Raw genomic sequence first — 21655 nt, 5'->3', positions numbered from 1 at the left:
AAGCTCTTAATTTAAACGTGCATTCAGCACGCAGGTAAGTATTAATAATAAAATTTTGACGTGGCTAAGTTAAATACTTTGAGCGAGAGAATTAATCTAATTACCCTGCACGCAGCAGATGAGCTCTGAACTGTCCATTTTGAGATCCGCTATCGCTATAATTTTATAGGTATTAAAAAGAAACTTTACACATCTTCATAATCATAGCGGACCTCCAACCTATTTAAATCTAAACATCCTAGCCTTATTTACTAGCCTACTTAATCTATCTTGCTTCCTTCAGTTTTGAGACGAAAACCAGAAAATCATGAATTTCCACTAAAGTCTTAATTTGTGAGATCCAAAGTACTGTTTTTATTAAATCATTATGAAAGATGAATCTAAATATAAATTTTGAAGTCTCTAGCTCTGTTCTGTTGCGCCAATGATTTTTCCAGAAAAACGTCCAAATCTCGGAAATGGCTGAAGTTATCGAACTGATATTTAACACACATTAATTTAGTATTATTTCTGACATGCTAGAAAAGTTTTAGTTCATTTGCTTGATTTTTAAGGTATTGCGCAACATTTATGACGTCAGAGCTAGTTACAGCAGACTGGCTGGCACACAATGGAAACTGATGTGAATTTACTACAGCGTGAGTAGGCTGCTTCTCTACATCACCCTCTACTTAAATTTTTTTTTTATGAATGTTAATGAATGAAAAAAAAATTTAATTACAAAAAAGGAAGCAAGAGTACAGTTTAACTCCCTATGAAAATTCAAAATTGAAATATAAACCTGTAGAAACATTAAAGAAAACTGATTACCTACATTAATTATTTAAATTGTAGGCATGTTCACTGCCTTTTAAACAATGTCATTACTCAAATTTTTAAGCAAAGTCAATGAAATATTTTGGCATACATATTGCCTTAGACAGACAAACACATAAAAATTGAAAAATTATGAAAATCTTAGATCCATTAAATACATTAAATACATTTTTACATACACAAATTCAAAGAAAATATCATGATACATAAACAGATGATTATCTCTTAGCAGTTTTTTCTAAACCTGGAAGAAAAGTTCACAAATAATTTTTTTACACACGTGGTTGTAGCCGCTTTGGCTGGCGTCCTACACTTCCATTCACAAGGGTAGAGAAGGGAAAGTTGCTATGGTGTGCGTCCTTCACGTTCTCTCTAAATTACCTGGGGGAAAGGGGAGGGGTCACTGTGAGTTGTGTCCAAGCCACTCCACGCTTTCACGCAGCTACCAGGCTGCCATTATCTGGTTTGTCCTGTAGAACAAACAAAAAGAGTGCCTCAGACTCTGTTCACTTAATATCTATGGGTGGGTCACAATGAAATGGGGATATATACATTTTATCCTTCAGTATGTTGCTGGAAACTTTGTTGCTGGAACAAAGTTAACAGAATTTTTTTTTCAATTCTACTCTCGTGGTTACTTAATTGTCATAAAATCGGTAAACAAATGGTTCAAAACGCCGTTAGTCACGTACTGGAGAAAATTTATGCTCAAGGCATATAATCATAAATCATATTTAATCTGAATTTATTATTTCTGGGCCGGAACACTGAACCAATGCTCGGTACATTCCTGACACAATTGTATTTCATTTACTTAACTGTCTCATCTTTGATTACCTTATTCTTAGAGATAGTATGAGTATGATTAGTGGTTGTTTTCTCAGCTTCCATGTACATGTGAGTAACTTTTGGTAATAGTACAGTTTTGAGTGTTCAAAACACACTACGTTTAGTTGACTACTAAATCCACTTATTGGTCCTCTGCTGTTGTCAGTTCCACATCTGCAATTACGTACTTACTTACTTTGAAGTGTATCTATGCGGAGCTAAAATAATGTTTTACGTCTGCCAGTATGTTATTTATTCATTTTGCTAGTGTATGTACTTATTTAACACTCACTCTATTAATATTTAAAGCATAGGATAGCATATTTATTTCATATCTTTAGTGTATTGCAGCTAATCAGTTTGCTCACGTGGCAATCCATTTCCACTCAATCGGACGCTGAAACCACAGGTAGTCTCTCTCAGACCTACCACTAAACTGCATCAAATAATTATGGACGAGCGTAATGCTAAATTCCTTAAACCTATAGGACACCATGAGCTGCTCTGTCTCAACATAAGGGTACCTATGGTCGCATTCACGCCTCCAACTCATAACCTCAATACATGTAGGTGTATCCTGTCACACACTACACTAAAATAATGGCCAGCTCCAACCTTATAAATACTTCAGGGACGTGTCCTTCACGTCTCAACCACAAACACTGCTCAATTCTATATTACATTGCCTTTCCTTGCTACACCAGGTGAGTTTAATCTTACAACTTATCTGCATATTTTTCATAACACTAAGCAATCTCTTTTATTATTAATTAGTTAGCTCTACAGCATACACTAGGTTTCACTACCACTTCAGATCTTGCTTGTACATGAATACATATATCTTTTTAAATTACTGTTGGTGGACCATTCCAATAAAACAACACTTTGTACTTACTATATTACCAGGTTTCTACACATACTTGTTACTCCAATATATTTTATCTTAATTACGTCATACTTCTCTATTGTTTGTCACTATTAGGTTTGTCACATTAGGTATTTTTTTGTCACTAATCGGTAGATAGTATGGTTACATAACTCATGGCTTGATAGCCATGACAGAAAATTTTCATGTCTGGAAAGAAGAGGTCGAAATTTTTGTGGACAGGAAAGAGGAAGAATGAGTGAGACCTGAAAGGGAAAGAAGATCTCACACAGCTGGGACTGCACAGCTGCCACACTGTGTAGAGGTTACAGAACAACCTCCTCCCTACAGCATTCATTGGTTTACTGCTGTATTGATAACCATACCGGAAAATTTAATGTATGAAAGAAGAGGTCGAAATTTTTGTAGATAGGAAAGATGAAGAATGAGTGAGACCTGAAATGGGAAAGAAGATCTCACACAGCTGGGACTGCACAGCTGCCACACTGTGTAGAGGTTACAGAACAACCTCCTCCCTACAGCATACATTAGTTTAATGCTGTAAAGAAGAGTTAGAAATTTTAGGTGGATAGAAAAGATGAAGAGTGAGTGAGACCTGAATAGGAAAGAAGATCTCACACAGCTGGGACTGCACAGCTTCCACACTGTGTAGAGGTTACAGAACAACCTCCTCCCTACAGCATACATTAGCTTAATGCTGTAAAGAAGAGTTATAACGGAAAATTTTATGTGTTGTAAATTTTTGTGGATAGGAAAGATGAAGAATGAGTGAGACCTGAAAGGGAAAGAAGATCTCACACAGCTGGGACTGCACAGCTGCCACACTGTGTAGAGGTTACAGAACAACCTCCTCCCTACAGCATTCAGTGGCTACCTATGAATCTGCCAGGTCGATCTGAAAATACTTTATGATGCCTTTTTAGAACCTGTCTCAGTTCTTCCTTTTGATTGCCTGAAATCCTATTGATTTCCTGCAATTTAGCTTCTATTTTGTCTAAAATAATTGCTTCTTCTTCTTCTTCTTCTTCTGTGTTCAACTTATTGTTATTAAGATTAACATCCTCGTCCCAATACCTCCTGTTTTTCAGAACTCGTATAGGCAGCTCCCAAGTTCCATCATCAGTCACTACATACTTATCACTAAAAGGTACTATAATTACTCCGGTTATTGGCAAGACCATTTTCAACTGGCTTCCTTCAAAGTCAACAACACACTGATATTTTGACAAGAAATCTATGCCAATTAAAACCTCAATACTGAGATTATTTACAATTAAACATGGATGATCAATTAAATTACCATTAATGTTAAAGGGTAGTAAAGCTTCTTGCTTTACCGTTTTTGAAACCTTGCCAGTAGCACCAATTATTCTTAGTCCTGATACCCTCATTACTGTAAGCTTGTCTTTACCAGGTAATGCATCAAAGAAGGACTGAGATATTGCACTCACCTCACTTCCACTATCTAAGAGACATCGTACATTGATACCCAACATATTCACTATTATTATAGGGTGGCTTATTCTAGGTTGTACAGGTGGTTCCTCAGATTCATCTAGTAGTTCCTTTTGGATTTGTCTCCAACTAAAGTGATCAACATCTGTCTTCATTACATTTAGGTCACAGTGTGTAGGGGTTTCCTGAATTACATTTTCAGCTGCCTTTTCCAGTCGGTCTATTAATTTTAAATCGAAACACCGCACGACTTCATTACATTTAGTTTGCTGAACATGACCCAAATTACTGTAGTCTGAGCGATTCTGCGCCTCCAGACCGGGCATAACATTAGTTACAGCTAAACCACTTTCACCATTATCGTCGGTTTCCTTCTCAAGTGACAACTGGTCACAGCTACTGGGTTCATCGACCCCAAACTGCCTACCCTCTACATTCCCACTTATCTCCTGTTCTAAATCTATTAGTACATTATCAACATCCTGCACAGGCACTTTAGATAAGAGCACATCATCCTCATCGTAAATATAAGCATGAATTTCTTCTGCTTCTTCACCTGACAATTCAGTATTTTGTAGCTCATCCCTACTGTTACACTGCTGCGCCTTCTCTTTCTCTTCCCACTTAGAAAGCGTCTCTAACACGGTATCTATCAAATACTGTGAGTGATCTAATATTTCTGTTGTATCCTTAGGTGCTACCGACATTTCATCCATCTGTTCAGTTTGAGTATTCTGATCTGTCTTACCAATTCCCTTAACTACTGGCTTAGGAAAAGTAACCGCCTGGTGAGCGCCAGTGTCCTCATAGACGGGAACTAGTTTTCCTGCCTAGGTCTACTACTGTTTCCTTTATTTTCATTATAGTTAGCTGGCATAGCCTTACTTTCCGTACTGTTGTTTACATGCATATTTCTGTTTGGAACAAAATTATTATCCCTTGGACGCCATTGTTGGTTCTGATAATTATTTCCCCAATTCCTACCTCTCTTAGGATTACGAACACCTACTGTTCTGATGTTTACATTGCCATTTTGCTCGTTCCCAAAATTACTACTATTATTGGTATTGGCATTTCTATTATTACGTGCTTGCTCCTCATTGGCAGCAACACGTTCTACACGTTCCAAATACTCAATGAAACGATCCAGATTGTCTCTAGGGGCTGATATAATTCTAGTTTGCCAGTACCATGGCAGTTTAGCTTCCAGACCTAGTATAATCATTTCTAGTTTTAGCTTTTCCGCCAAATGTGACAAACGTGAAATCCATGACCTAGCAAACTCTTTAATTGATTCCTCGCCTGCATTGAAGCGTTTTCCACTCCAAAATTCTCTCAACACTTCATTTTGCTTATTGCTAGACCAATACTCATTAATAAAAGCTGTTTTAAATTCCGCTAATGTTTTACATTTCAACATAACATCAGCTGACCAACGCATGGCGTCACCTGCTAAATGGCTTCTAATAAATGAGATTTTCTCTCGCTCAGACCAAGTTGGTGGAATCACATCTTCAAAATCGTTCCAGAAATCTAGCGGATGGATATTTTTATCTGGATCGAACCGCAAGAACTGCCGACACCCGATAAAAGCGGCGTTTGCAGCTACAACTTGTTGTACATTACCATTACCAGAAGTTATTGAAGCTACTTTACTCTCAATGTTAGCAATGTTAGTACTTATATTTTCTACTTTCATTTCAACATTATCTACTCTTTGCACAATATGAGTAGTGTCAGTTTTGATTGCTTCTACTTCTGCTTGACATATGTTTACTTTTATATTAACATCTTTAAATCTATCTGAGCACAGTTCAGACTCCGCCTCGATCTTTTCTGTTAACTTGTGCTCCAGCTTCGCATCTTCCATTTGGAAGTCTTTGCGAACCTCAGCGACTTCGGATTTTATTGTCTTATACATTTCAGAAAATTGTTGAGCAACCTTTTTCTTAATATCCTCATGATTGCAATCAATTTTATAATTCAAACTGTCTAGATCCTCTTTCAATTTATTGCAACCAGCCTTGAAAGTATCGTCCATTACCTCCAATCGTTTATTAAAATTTGTTTGGCTGGCCACAATTTCAGACTTTAATTCAGCATTACTGCTTTTGACCTGTTCACTTATTTCAGCCTTTAATTCAGCATTATTGGATTCTAACTTATTGTCCATTGCCTCAAACCGCATATTAAAATTTGTTTGACTGGCAGCAATTGCTTGTAATATAACATTTAGATCAACAGCCCCAGCATGTTTGGGTTGCTCACTAGCTGGCTTTTTATCACACTCAGGTGACAAAAAACTAGCTCCAATACCAGAATCATCAAAACTAAATGAAACTTCTGATTGATTAGTCATATCTAACTTCTCCTTCTTAAACTCTACCATCTCTGATGAATGTTTCATTTTTAATTCATCAGAGAAACTATCATCCAATAAATTTACAATTTCTACTTTCCGCTTTACTACAGGGGTCTCTATTATTGAATCATTGCCCCTTCGCACACTACTGTCAGGAGACAATACTTCATATTTCACTTTAACATTACTACTTTCAAGCATATTTACACTTGAACCGTTGTCTGGATTTACAGTTCCTTCAACAGACATGGGTTCTGATATAAGTTTAATCTCAGTTTCTTTTGGCGGTTCCATCGCCGACAGTCTTTTAGTGCAGGTTAGTAAAATTTTTAACAGCTTTTCACTTAACTTAGTTCCTTCTGCACGACGTATGGCGTTGCCGGCGCGGCGTACCAGGATTCCTGATGCGACGTGGCACGTTAAACTGCAGACGGCTCTCCGACGGCTGTTGTGTGTTAGCGTGGCCCGCAATTGCAGGCTCTGCGTCGGCTGCTCCAGCGGACGACTGCGGTGCGGCGAGACTGGCTTCTCGCGATGCCGGCAGCACCGCTAGACTCAGTGCCAGCTCCGTCAATCCAGATGCGTTGTTAATCCAATTGCGTCGTCCACATGCACACGTAACACATTCACTGTTCTATACTCAGTTGCGTGTCGCATTTCACTCGCGAATCAAAATAGTTAAAAATCACTTTCACTTAGTTGTTTCCCGGCCGATGCACCATATGTGGGGCGGCGGATGTAAGTTTGTTATAATAATTAATCTATTGCTGTATAAACGCTTGCGTGTTGAATCAGTTTCTAGCTTTTAGAATGTTGTTATTGCTGTCTTTTGCCGTTCTCAACACTGGCTCTCTATTTACTCCGTGACCCCCAGAAAGTGATTTAATAAAACTTGGAGCCAGTAAATAGATATCCTAGTGCCCACTTTACCTGAGAATGTTCTTATAGCTGCAGCTTATAGCTCTGAGGAATTAGGAGATTGTCCGGGATTTCTAATCAAAAACGGTTTTCCAAAATAGTTGAGTATATTCTGATATTCACTGATAAACAACACAAGTATCCCTACAACCTAACTAACAGAACAGTTCAGAGTCTAATGCGCTGATGCAACTATAAATGTCCGAATCAAATGTTAAAAAGAATGCTCGCCATAATTTGATGAAAATATTTCATCAAACGCCACGCTAAAGTTTTGGTAGAATGTCTGTCCCGCGACGGCACGTGAAAATACGACAGTACGCAAACTGAAGCTAGATAATGAAAATCATTCCAGAATTATCACTTCACATGAAATGTTTTCATGGTTCCGCGTATCTCTAGTAACTTAATACGGCACCCGAGGCTGTTTGTAGCAGATACACTGATGCGACGCGACTACCGACACAGATGGCGTGTCATTCAGCGTCTGGAGAGAACTGGGGCCTTTCTTCCTCGCGCAGTGTTCTTATATATAAAGCCGTGGTGCGGACGGCTGAGGGAACGCCTGATTAAATCCGCTCTCCCGACTAGCCGCTGGGCTAGTAACGCACCACTTCAAGTTACATAATAATTTATAGCTTCTTTGGCTGATGGCCGAAGAAGCTCTTAATTTAAACGTGCATTCAGCTCGCAGGTAAGTATTAATAATAAAATTTTGACGTGGCTAAGTTAAATACTTTGAGCGAGAGAATTAATCTAATTACCCTGCACGCAGCAGATGAGCTCTGAACTGTCCATTTTGAGATCCGCTATCGCTATAATTTTATAGGTATTAAAAAGAAACTTTACACATCTTCATAATCATAGCGGACCTCCAACCTATTTAAATCTAAACATCCTAGCCTTATTTACTAGCCTACTTAATCTATCTTGCTTCCTTCAGTTTTGAGACGAAAACCAGAAAATCATGAATTTCCACTAAAGTCTTAATTTGTGAGATCCAAAGTACTGTTTTTATTAAATCATTATGAAAGATGAATCTAAATATAAATTTTGAAGTCTCTAGCTCTGTTCTGTTGCGCCAATGATTTTTCCAGAAAAACGTCCAAATCTCGGAAATGGCTGAAGTTATCGAACTGATATTTAACACACATTAATTTAGTATTATTTCTGACATGCTAGAAAAGTTTTAGTTCATTTGCTTGATTTTTAAGGTATTGCGCAACATTTATGACGTCAGAGCTAGTTACAGCAGACTGGCTGGCACACAATGGAAACTGATGTGATTTACTACAGCGTGAGTAGGCTGCTTCCCTACACAATGATCAGCTTTCTCCTTCGAATGCTAAAATATTTTGTTGTCTCACACCTCCGTAGAGAGAAAAGACCAACGTAATAAAATAAGAGATTCCAGAACTCGCACGGCAGAATGTAAGGGTGCATTTTTCCTACGTGGTATTCGAGAGTGGAACGGTAGAGAAATACTTTGAAGATAGTCCTGTGAACTATTGGCAATCACTTAAGATGACTTGCAGAGTAGTCATGTAGACGCAGGTGTAGATGTAGATCATAAACTATCACGCAAGAGCTAATCACAGTAGAAGGTGAACAGTGCATCTCACAATTGCGATTGAAGGATTAACATATTCTTTTCACTCAACATTAGGATGTTCATCATGGAGCTTCTTCTCAATGGATGTATGTTTGCATTTCAGTCCAGCATCCTGAAAACGACGCTAACTGCATCAGCCAATTTCGGAAATGCAGAAGCATGTTTCCACTACCATGTATTGAAAAAAAAATTGCCATAGTGTATTATCAAGTTCATTATCTTGGCCAGATTCTGTGAAATGCCAAAGATCAATACTGACATGCCTACTGGATTCTCCAGTACCTCGGTACAGTCTTGCACATGGTCGAAAAGTAGCGCCGATCTGTGACCTGGCCTCTAGCGTCGTCAGCATGACGACCTGCACAAAAGTAACAACGTGTTCAGCAGTCCGCCTCGGTAGCTGTGCGTTCATGCGGCACATTCCCAAATGAAGAGGCCCCGGTTCGATTCCTAGCTGCGTCAAATATTTTGTCCATTCGGGGACCGAGTGTTGTATGTCCTTATTTTCGTATCGTCGTAACTGACATTCCACGACTGAGATGGCTTAATGGGCACGTCCTGAAAGCCAACAAACTGATAAAAAATAATGAGACTGCGAGTAGCTTGTCGTTGATGGGGCACGATTCATGAAGTACGAGGTGCATTCAAGTTCTAAGGCCTCTGATTTTTTTTTCTAATTACCCGAAATCTATGAAACTGGCGTTACTTCTCGACGTAATCGCCCTGCAGACGTACACATTTTTCACAACGCTGATGTCATAATTCCATGGCAGCGGCGAAGGCTTCTTTAAGAGTCTGTTTTGACCACTGGAAAATCGCTGAGGCAATAGCAGCACGGCTGGTGAATGTGCGGCCACGGAGAGTGTCTTTCATTGTTGGAAAAAGCCAAAAGTCACTAGGAGCCAGATCAGGTGAGTAGGGAGCATGAGGAATCACTTCAAAGTTGTTATCACGAAGAAACTGTTTCGTAACGTTAGCTCGATGTGCGGGTGCGTTGTCTTGGTGAAACAGCACACGCGCAGCCCTTCCCGGACGTTTTTGTTGCAGTGCAGGAAGGAATTTGTTTTTCAAAACATTTTCGTAGGATGCACCTGTTACTGCAGTGCCCTTTGGAACGCAATGGGCAAGGATTACGCCCTCGCTGTCCCAGAACATGGACACCATCATTTTTTCAGCACTGGCGGTTACCAGAAATTTTTTTGGTGGCGGTGAATCTGTGTGCTTCCATTGAGCTGACTGGCGCTTTGTTTCTGGATTCAAAAATGGCATCCACGTCTCATCCATTGTTACAACCGACGAAAAGAAAGTCCCATTCATGCTGTCGTTGTGCGTCAACATTGCTTGGCAACATGCCACACGGGCAGCCGTGTGGTCGTCCGTCAGCATTCATGGCACCCACCTGGATGACACTTTCCACATTTTCAGGTCGTCATGCAGGATTGTGTGCACAGAACCCACAGAAATGCCAACTCTGGAGGCGATCTGTTCAACAGTCATTCGGCGATCCCCCAAAGCAATTCTCTCCACTTTCTCGATCATGTCGTCAGACCGGCTTGTGCGAGCCTGAGGTTGTTTCAGTTTGTTGTCACACGATGTTCTGCCGTCATTAAACTGTCGCACTTTCGACACGTCCATAACTCCATCACCACATGTCTCCTTCAACTGTCGATGGTGTCAATTGGTTTCACACCACGCAAATTCAGAAAACGAATGATTGCACGCTGTTCAAGAAAGGAAAACGTCGCCATTTTAAGTATTTAAAACAGTTCTCATTCTCGCCGCTGGCGGTAAAATTCCATCTGCTGTACGGTGCTGCCATCTCTGGGACGTATTGACAATGAACGCGGCCTCATTTTAAAACAATGCGCATGTTTCTATCTCTTTCCAGTCCGGAGAAAAAAAATCGGAGGCCTTAGAACTTGGATGCACCTCGTACGTGGCTGGAATAAGAGCGAGGTGGTGCAGGCATAGTGGTATATTGTCATTGGCTATCTCAGAACGACGAACTGTGATGTTGCAGGTTTGATTCGCCACTTAAGAATGGAGGTAAGATTAGGTTTTAACGTCTCGTCAATGATAAGGCCCTGCTCCTGTTTATAGTCTACATAAATGATTTACCGGGGACATTGTAGGATCCTTCAAAAACTGTAATATTTGTCGATGACACAAGTATATTGATGAAAGGTGCAAACACATCCGTACCAGACACAACCAGGAGAATAATGGACCAGGCTTCCAGCTGGTTCGGAGTCAACGTTTAAATCGTCTACCTCGGAACAACTCATATTATGCAATTCCAAGCGAAGAAAAATGGCTTACAGGTGACATAAGCAGAGGTCAATGGTCATACAGTGGATGGGGCTCTATGTCTGAAATTCAAACATGGTATCGGAAATCCACAAATAATTAGACGCTAAGTAAGATATGAGGGGTGTTCAATAAGTAATGCAATACATTTTTTCTGAAAGCAGGTTGGTTTATTCAGGATTTCAATACAGTACAGAGTCCGTTAGAAAAATGTATACACAATTTAAGGAACTAAAAGTATTTTACATGTAATAATTGATCACACATGTTGTACAACCTTTAGTTTTGCACATGGTTATTTTAAATGTTCAAGAAGTTCATCGTTGGCGGCTATACACATAACAGAACGACGGGCGGTCGCCGCAACTACGTCAGTCAATGTTACAATGGAGATCGCTGCACATGTTGCTGTAATATCCTGGAGAAGTTCCTCAAATGGTTCAAATGGCTCTGAGCACTATGCGACCCAACTTCTGAGGTCATCAGTCGCCTAGAACTTAGAACTAATTAAGCCTAACTAATCTAAGGACATCACACACATCCATGCCCGAGGCAGCATTCGAACCTGCGACCGTAGCGGTCGCTCGGCTCCAGACTGTAGCGCCTACAACCGCACGGCCACTACAGCCGGCAGAAGTTCCTCAAGCGCGCGTAGCTTACGTCGATAGACGTTACCTTTCGCAGTTCCCCACAAGTAAAACGTCATAGGTTAGATCTGGCGGCCTTGGAGGGAACTCAATGGGCCCTCTTCGTCCAATCCAATGCCCCGGAAAATTGTCATCCGGGAAAGCTCGTACGGCTAGGTGTTAGTGTGGTGGAGCCCCGTTCTGTTGGTAGAAGACCTTTCATCAGCTCCATAAAGCGCATGTATACCTGGCAAAACTGATGTGCGTAACATTTTCAGGTACACTTCTCCAGTGACAATAGCATCAAAGAAAGCCGTACGGAGTAGCCGGCGTCTAGCCACGGTTCGCGCGGCTCCCCCCGTCGGAGGTTCGAGTCCTCCCTCTGGCATGGGTGTAAGTTGGATTAAGTAGTGTGTAAGCCGAGGGACCGATGACCTCAGCAGTTTGGTCCCACAGTCCTTACCACAAATTTGCAAATGAAAGAAAAAGGGTAGTACTAAGCCCCTACATGATAGACCACACCACACATGCACCCCTGGTAGGTTGACCGCTTTACCCACATAAACATGCGGATTTTATGGTGCCCAGTACGTACTGTAATGCCGATTCACGGTTGCATTAAGTTTCAATTCTGCCTCGTCACTCGACACTACCTTCGTGGCAAATTGTTCGTCATCAGTCACCATTTGCTGATACCATTCGCAAAATTGCATTCGGCGATCAGGATCGTCATCATTAATCGCGTGCAGCAATCGTGGAATGTAAACTTTCTGCTTTGCAGCTTCCAGAATTCTTCTTCTTTTTTTTGTGGTTTTAGGGCGCACAACTACAGTGGTCTTTAGCGCCTAACAGAATTCTTCGTACTCTTGTACTGCTAACCCCCACTTCACGTGCACATTGCGTAGCAGACTTCTGTAAGAATCAACAAACGTTTCCAACACGAGAGCCAACGAATGAGGACTTGTAGATGTACGCTATCTCCCCGACATTTCTTTGTGAATATCACAAATCGTTCCAAGTAATTCAAACTTGTCAATGATGCGTTCAATTGTTGGGCAGGTTGGTGGTTCTGTTTCAAACTCCCACCTCCACTGAGGTTGCACTGCAACTGCATTGTGAAACTTGAAAAACCACTTGGCAATAAATTTTCGTTGCTCGAATATCAAGCGTGCTGCAGCCATCTTGCGTTCTCAATACCGAGATGAAAGTACTAACATCTGTTGAGCCAAAGACCGCACTACAACACACTCGTAACTCAAATCGAACGACAATATTGATATCTCGATAGAGTCTGACAAAGAGTGTACACATTTTTCTGGTGGACTCTGTATATTATTCCCCACTCTTTGGGCTACAAAACGCTATTCTTGAACATCATCTCCGTTCAATATGACGGTCTTACGCCACCTTACTGGGAGGGCTTGTATACCCTCACGGCACACCCTATTAATCGACGTTGGAGACAACACCGTGCTGCATCGATAACATACCCATCATCCCATGGGGTGCATCCTTATTGGTCCAAACAGATGGAAGTCGGAAGCTGGGAGTTCTGGACAGTAGGGTGGATGACGAAGATCAGTCCAATGAAGTTCTGTGAGCTCCTCTCAACTGCGCAGACAAATGTGAAGCCTTGCGTTGCCATAGAGAAGTTTGTTTACGTTTTTATGGTGACGAACACGCTGAAAGTCGTTTCTTCAGTTTCCTAGCGGTAGCAAAATACACCACAGTTGATCGTTGCGCCATGAGGAAGGACTTCTTCTTCTTCTTCTTCTTCTTCTTCTAGTGTTCAGCCCTGAGGTAGGTTTGCAGCAGAGCGCCATTCCTCTCGTCTGTTTTATGGGAATAGTGTAATAGATCATACCACAGTATCATGATGATCTGCTCGTTCTCGTAAAGGTTGGGCAAGTACTGAGGACAAACCAAGAAGTGGAACGCCATCAACTGCAACAGACTACACCTCTCAGATTCTTGTTAATGACATTTTGAGAGAGGATCGACGAAAAACATGCGAGGAAATTGGATGTGAGATCAGAATGTCTGTCACCTCAGTCTACGGAATCATAATTGAAAACTTAAAGAAGAGAAAAGTTGCTGCCACATGGGTTCCGCATGATTTGAGTGAAGGACAGAAAGGAAGTCGCAAAAGAATCACAGAAGAATAGCTTCAACGTTATCGAGCAGAAAGACAACGGTTTCTGGAAAGGATGGTTGATCTTGATGAAACGTGGATACGAGATTATGAGCAAGAACTGAAGTCTCAGTAGCCACAACGGAGAAGTTTCGGCTCTCCACATACGACGCCAGCAATCAAAGGTGAAACTGATGACGATCGTTGTGTATGACATGAATGGAATAATAGCTACAAATAGCGTGTTCCAAGGGAAGTCTGCAACAGGCGCCTACTATAAGGCGTTTGTTCAACATATTTTGCGCCCAATTCGTCAAAGAAGGCCTGACATGTTGTCTTCAGATTGCACGATAATGCAAGACCATATGTTGCCCTGCCAGGGAGAGAAATGCCCGACAACACACGGATACGGCCCAACCCGCCATACAGTCCTAATAGGAGCCCACTAAATTTTGATTTTTTTCCCAAATTGAAGGAACAGCTCCGCGGAAAACGTTTTGATACAATTGTTGAAGCTTTCAGTGACGTGACCCCAGTTGTCAGACAGCTCAACAATGAAGGTGGCCTATTCGGAATACAAAATTTGACAAAGAATGGAAAATTGCCATAAGGAAGAACGGAGATTGTATTCGAGGCCTATAAAATATTTTGTAAAATAAATCATTTTCTTCAGTTCTGTCCCATAGTGTGCAGAACTTTGAAATGATCCTCGTATGTCACATCTGCGTACGCGGGCGTAACCGCGAGCAAGAAACCAATATTGTACGTAAGAATCGAACTACCAGCTCGGATGAAACCCGAAAAGTACACCATTAATGAATCACACCAAGAAAAACCTCGGAGATCTTACGGAAACGATGTGACACCCCCCATAAATTTACCATATCTTATAGTCAGATATTATTTGCGGCCTTTCTGTTTGATGTGTGAGTTAACTTGCATTTATCTGCTTTACTAGACCATGTGGAAATGCTGTCTAAGCAGCGGTTTGCAATAAATCCATAAAGCTTTTTCCTTATTGTTTCATATGCGATCCAATACAAACTAGTCAAGTCTGAGCAAATACGAAGCCCTTAAGCATATTTATGAACGAACATATTCTTACCTGTCTGTGTGGCAGGTCCGGATCAAAAATTGTGTGACGGCGACGGATGAATTTGGTAGCAAACTCCGGTAAATGGCAGCGTGAGCCCAGCTTGTGCAGCGTCTGTAAGAAGCCAAGAAAGCGCGTGCGTTGATAGGGAGACTTAATCTGGCAACCTATCTGCTAACATAGTTAAACCTTGTCCTTCTGTTCAATGAAAATGAACACCCTGAAGCAATAATCATCAGTTTCATTTTTCTACAAATCATAAATCTTCTAGTCTTTCTACAATGTTAACTACAGATTTATGGGCAGACTGTCTTAGGTAGCAATGTAATATCAGGATCAGCAAGACAATAAGCGAAGGCGCAGTAAGCTTCACAGATAAGATCTTCTGAAAGTTTCGACTCTCACATTTAATGGCGTCAGTTTATATCCATTCAGAATGCAGAATTTACAGGTATGTCTGCATCTACTAAATGGAAACATTAAGGCAGTTCTCAGCAAGAGTCCACAAACAATTAATCCAAGGGGCACCTAAGCATCCTATCGCAATCAAATATCCTCACATAAATTGGTCACGAGCATGGAGAAATGTCCAGGCAAAGATTGTACCCACCAATATTACAGCTTTTTGGCTAGACATTATTACCCAAACCTAGCTGAGCCTTGGCGGGACTGGTGTCGGGGCTATCTTTGGTTAGGCACTGTCGATTCCCTCTGGCAGAAGTTTGCCTTGGGAGCCTGCGCGTATTAGCGAGACGTTGGCGAGGCGACAGCGAGCGCGGTGTGCCTGAGTACGGGCGGCAGTTAGCGCTTGATCGTACTGGGGTCAGTAACAGCGGGCCGGCGCTGTGGCTACTTGACAACTTCGTGAAGCTATGCATGTGCCCGCTTCCGTGAAGGAACACGCTGTTACTATAGAACCAAGCAACGTCTGGCGTCTTCGCCACATCGATCCAGCAGCTGGCATCAAGTTAAGTAATTAAGTCCTACGAACGATTAGTGAAATATAAGGATGATTGCTCTTGAGGCAGCAAAGCGTTGCAAGGACTGTGATGTGATATTTCATGCCTCTTATTAAGTGTGTGCTTCGTTCCTTAATAGTATTGTTCTTACTTCAGCTGGCAAGTGTCTTAAACATTGATACGTGTGCGCAGCCGTACCGAACTATCTATATTCCGTGTCTAAAGATTGCCGTGTGGTACCTTACAGGCTGACATAAGGAGCTCCATGTGATGCTTGGGTTTTAATGAGCCAGTTCCATTTGCATCATTCGTGTACGTGGTTCTGCTTAAAGGAATGAAATCAGTTTTTGTCAATTTTATCGAAGTTTTTTCTGTATAAGTTTGAGGATTAGGTGAAGGAAGGTTGGTTTGGTTCCCTGTTGTCACTTCTGATTTATGTTTCAGAGATCGGAAGCAGTGGGCCACCGAAGTGCAGAGCCTCCCCTTTTAAATTACTACCGGGCGTACGGGCGGTGGACTTCGCCTGAGCTCGCATCTGCTGTTTGGTTCCGATTTCGGTGTTCTGAACGGGGTAGAAGTACAAACGGAGTCCACATCTTAATTCGAAGATAAGTACTCAGTCGCCCCCACCGTTCGTGGCCAAGTCGCGGCCTCACAATCTCGGGCCTCAGTTGTTGTACAAGCTGCAGTTTTCTAAAACTTGTGGTGGCTCTGCAAGGTTACCCGGGTTAAATGTTTTAAATATTTGTGTTAGGAATTTTTGGGGATTTCTAGAAGAATGTGTCTTAATTTAAACAGTTTTCTAAAATTGCGGTGCAATTCAGCCTTAGTGGTGTATGTCAGTTTTGATGGGGAAATAACTAGATTATTGTTGCTCAAACTGTCTATAGCATTGTAAAGTTGCTTGGTATTGTCTCGCTCGGGAGGGGCGGTTTTCAATGTATGTGGAAATAATACTTGATTTCCTGGTTATTTGATGTAAAGTTTATTTTAAATGATTTACTTGGCCCGAGTGGCGATTCTTTGAATGTTTGCAAAGAGATTAATTCACTTGTGGTTTCATATAACAAGCAGTTTGTAAAATTGGCCTGAGTGGTGGGTTTTTAAATGTTTTTAAAGAGATTAATTCATTTGTGGTTTAATGTAACAAGCAGTTTGTAAAGTTTGCCTGAATGGCGTTTCTTAAAGAAATTGTTATCTGATCTATGATTGTAATTTTCTTAATGATTTATCTATGATGCAAATAAGTATGTAGAAATGAAATGGTCACTGTATGGGTCAAGTCCTTCCAGTCTCTTTATATTAAGGGTTAAGGAAATTGCAGTTCAAAATAGAAATAACGTACCACTAGCCAACTGTTGCTAAGAAATATGAAGATGAGCAGGTGCCCTTAGCTTAATGCGATGAGCGCAATCCTTGCAAGGAACCGGTTATCATCCCGTTACGCGCATTTCACATGTACTAAATGCGGTTCCCTTATTACACGACTTTCTGTCACCAGTAAACATGACGATTTTACGTCTTGTTTTTATTTTTTAAACGTAGATCTTATTATACATTTTATCTCACACAGAATTTGTTTATAAGACCATTGGAGTATTATATTATAACAAATATTCCGTGTAATGCTAAATAGTTCAAAGAAATTTTGAAGCCAGCACTTGTCAGAGTTTTATAACCATGTTCTTTTATAGTCGCGTAGAGTGCTCGTGAGCAATCGCTTCAGCTGTTTGTGCTGAGCATTGGAGGCGTACTGCGGCAATTAATTTCTTCGTTACTGTCGTTTATGAAAGCTGAAACAGGACGATCGACTTCCAAGCCAATGGATAGCGGCCGCCTCCTGAGCGTTCCGTCCCCTGACACCGTGACTGTGGTGGGCCTCGCTGCAGCCTAGCTATCGATGTCGGTAAGTCATGGTAACCAATACAGCCATATCTGCTACGACTACTTTCAGCGAGCTCGTACAACTGCCCACAGAGGGCAGTCTACCCACAAAACCATTTATGGTAAAAAAATTATGAAAGTGTTTGGTGTGAAACATTATGTACGTAATTTTTGTATATATTTTTGTATCTATTTTTCTTGTAAATTTTAACTATAGCATTTAATGTAAAGTACCTCACGTAATAAGTGCATGATTGGTTGTCAATGACGTAATGCCGTATGCGATGGGCTGGGCTTACAGTATAGTAAGCATTCTCGAGTAACGCTGCCTGAGTCATTAGTCGACGTCTGTGTTTCTGTGGATCTAACTCCGTCCACCGCCACTACCCGCCGTCTTGGGTATAGCACTTTTATTTTCTTGTTATTGGAGCTTTAATCTTAAATGTTCTTAGTCACGTAACCACATCTTTTTATAGAGAACGCTCTGAATACGTATTAATACTGTATTGCGGTACTTACGGCCTGAAGATGGTCTAAATTACAGACCGAAACTGGTTGCCAACGAAAATAAACACCTGTTGCGATCGAGACTGTTTTAATGGATTTTAATAACATAGTAGCTAGAATGAAATTTCACTCTGCAGTGGGGTGTGCTCTGATTTCGAAATTTTCTGGCGGATTAAAACTGTGTACCGGACCGAGACTCGAACTCGGGACCTTTGCCTTTCGCGGGAAAGCTACCCAAGCACGACCCACGATCCGTCCTCACAATTTTACTTCCGCCAGTACCTCGTCTCCTACCTTCCAAATTTCACAGGTCCCGAGTTCGAGTCGCGGTCCGGCACACAGTTTTAATCTGCCAAGAAGTTTCAACATAGTACGGGGGTCACTCCAAAAGAAATACACACTTTTTTTAAATCCATCTTTCTACATGTTTGGAAGTTTTACAGTGTGTAGATACATCCTTTAGGAACAATATTTTCTTTTCTCGACATAATTTCCATCCCTCTCAACTGCCTTAACGCCATCTTCGAATCGCGCCTGTACACCCGCACGGTAAAATTCTGGACCAACTTGTTGGAGCCATTGTTTGGCAGCGTGCACAAGGGAGTCATCATTTCAAACCCTGTTCCACGAAGAGTGTCTTTCAGTTTACCAAAGAGATGATAGTCACATGGAGCCAGGTCAGGACTATGGCGGGTGTTTCGGTGTTGTCCATCCGAGTTTTGTGATCGATTCCATGGTTTTATGACAGGCATGTGGGCATGCATTGTCGTGCAACAGAAAACACCCTGCTTTTGCCGATGTGGTCGAACACGACTCAGTCGAGCTTGAGGTTTCTTCAGTGTCGTCACAAATGCATCAGAATGTATGGTGGTTCCACTTGGCATGATGTCCACAAGCAAGAGTCCTTCAGAATCGAAAAACACCATACCCATAACTTTTCCAGCAGAAGGTGTTGTTTTGAATTTTTTTTTTCTTGGGTGAATTTGCATGATGCCATTCCATTGATTGCCTCTTCGTCTCTGGTGAAAAATGACGGAGTCATGTTTCATCATCTGTCACAATTCTTCCAAAAAATTCATCTCCACCATAAACGAACTGTTCCAAGAGTTCGCTGCATACCGTTTTTCTTGTTTCTTTGTGAGCCATTGTCAACATCCCGGGAACCCACCTGGCACAAACCTTCTTTAACGCCAACAATTTCAGTATTTTTCAAACACTTCCTTCCCCTATCCCAACGTAGCGTGACAATTCGTTCACTGTGATGAGTCTGTCAGCAGTCACCAATTCGTTAACTCTCTTCACATTGTCTGGAGTGTGCGCAGTATGATGCCTGCCGCTGCGAGGACAGTCCTCAATATTGCCGTGCCCGCTTTCATCACGTAACCTGTTTGCCCACCGACTAACTGTACTGCGATCGACAGCAGCATCTCCATACACCTTTTTCAACCTCTTGTGGATGTTTCTCACTGTCTCGTTTTCACAGCACAGGAATTCTATGACAGCATGTTGCTTCTGACGAACGTCAGGTGTAGCAGCCATCTTGAAGACATGTTGTGATGGCGCCACTCACGGGAACAGGTTGAACTAACTTCGAAAACAAGCGGAAAGGATGTATCTACACACTGTAAAACTTTCACACATGCAGAATGAAAACTGTATTTTTACAAAATTAGTGTGCATTTCTTTTGGAGTGACCCTCGTAGCTCCCCGTACGTCGAAAATTCGGTAGAGCCGGCAGAGAATCCATTTTTGTAAACTAACTGCTGCGAAACATAGTGTAACTCTTGCGAAACACACTGATCCCTCTCTGCATGAAGAATAGCGGGCCGACACGGAGTCTGAAGTGGCTTACCTCCTCGTAGAAGGCGATGAGCTGCACCATGGTGACCAGGCTGAGCACGGAAGCGTCCTCGCGGATCGCGTTCGTGTCCGACACGGCCAACCCGTTCAGCAGGTTCAGCAGCACGATGGTCACCAGCAGCACGAACACCACGAACACCTGCGGCCGACACGGAGTTCAGCACACAACAAACACTAAGCAGTAGAACGTTCTCGGACTGCCAGCCGCGTCAAGAGCTTGAAATGCCGCGAGCTTTCGACCGAGTACTCCTCAGCCGTTGTCAGGTGGGAATGAGTGCTGCCACGGAGAGAGAGGGCGAAGAGGGGGGCAGGCACAACATGACAGGTCGTAACCCGTTTCGTCAAAGGACCGCGAGAGCAAAGTCTCTTCCTTATTTCTGGCCGGCCGGAGCGGCCGAGCGGTTCTAGGCGCTTCAGTCTGGAACCGCGCTACTGCTACGGTCGCAGGTTCGAATCCTGCCTCGGGCATGGATGTGTGTGCTGTCCTTAGGTTAGTTAAGTTTAAGTAGTTCTAAGTTCTAGGGGACTGATGACCTCAAATGTTAAGTGCCGTAGGGCTCAGAGCCATTTGAACCATTTGAACCTTATTTCTGAGGGTAAATTTACGGAAATGAAGATTCAAAAGACGTCAGGAGCTTTCTTGTGCCGATTTTGATTACAGCGGTGTGGCACCGATAGGAATTTCTACGTTGAACTAATGGTCTAGAACATTCTGTGAGATTTGTTTTTGGGTTGAGTAGCAGCTGTACTATGGAACGGATCAAGTGATAGGTGTATGTATTGGTGAGGGGTTGAACTGGAAAAAACACACTGAGGATCTGCTGAAACGTTTGAGTTCAGGTACTTGTGCTATTATGGTCACTGCAAATTTTGGCGATATACATCTCTGTAAATTAGCCTATCACGCCTATTTTCATTCTCTGCTTTCGTATGCCATATTATAGGGTAACTCATCACTGAGTAAAAGTGTGTTCATTGCACAAAAGCGTGCAATCAGAATAATTGCTGGACCTCATCCAAGATCATCCTGCAGACACTTATTTAAAGAGCTAGGGATCTTCACTGTAGCCTCACAGTATATATATTCACTTATGAAATTTGTTATTAACAATCCGAACGAATTCAAAAGTAATAGCAGTGTACATGGCTACAACACTAGGAGAAAGGATGATCTTCACTACTAAAGGTTAAATCTAACTTTGGCTTAGAAGGGGGTAAATTATGCTGCCACAAAAGTCTTTGGTCACTTGCCTAATAGCATCAAAAGTCTGATAGATAGCCATATAGCATTTAAAAGGAAATTAAAAGAATATCTTAATGGTAACTCCTTCTACTCATTAGATGAATTTTTGGATATAGTAAGTGGGCAATTTCCCAACCTACACAAAAAAAATAAAAAATAAAAAAATAA

At 41.7% G+C, this 21655-nt stretch overlaps 1 protein-coding gene across 1 annotated transcript in view; it reads right to left on the bottom strand.

The window, feature by feature from the left end:
* Window positions 1–21655, bottom strand: part of LOC124712415 (transient receptor potential channel pyrexia-like) — a 185222-nt gene that overhangs the window by 9044 nt on the left and 154523 nt on the right. Inside the window, exons 13-14 of the mRNA XM_047242708.1 lie at window positions 20237–20383; window positions 15047–15148 (exon numbers count right to left, since the gene is read on the bottom strand). Of these exons, the coding sequence (XP_047098664.1) occupies window positions 15047–15148; window positions 20237–20383 (249 nt within the window). The remainder of the gene's footprint in view (window positions 1–15046; window positions 15149–20236; window positions 20384–21655) is intronic.

Source organism: Schistocerca piceifrons, chromosome 8 (genome assembly GCF_021461385.2).
Source record: "Schistocerca piceifrons isolate TAMUIC-IGC-003096 chromosome 8, iqSchPice1.1, whole genome shotgun sequence".
NCBI classification, from domain to species: domain Eukaryota; kingdom Metazoa; phylum Arthropoda; class Insecta; order Orthoptera; family Acrididae; genus Schistocerca; species Schistocerca piceifrons.
Note: the sequence above shows the minus strand (reverse complement) of the source record. Positions and strands in the feature narration are given on the sequence as shown.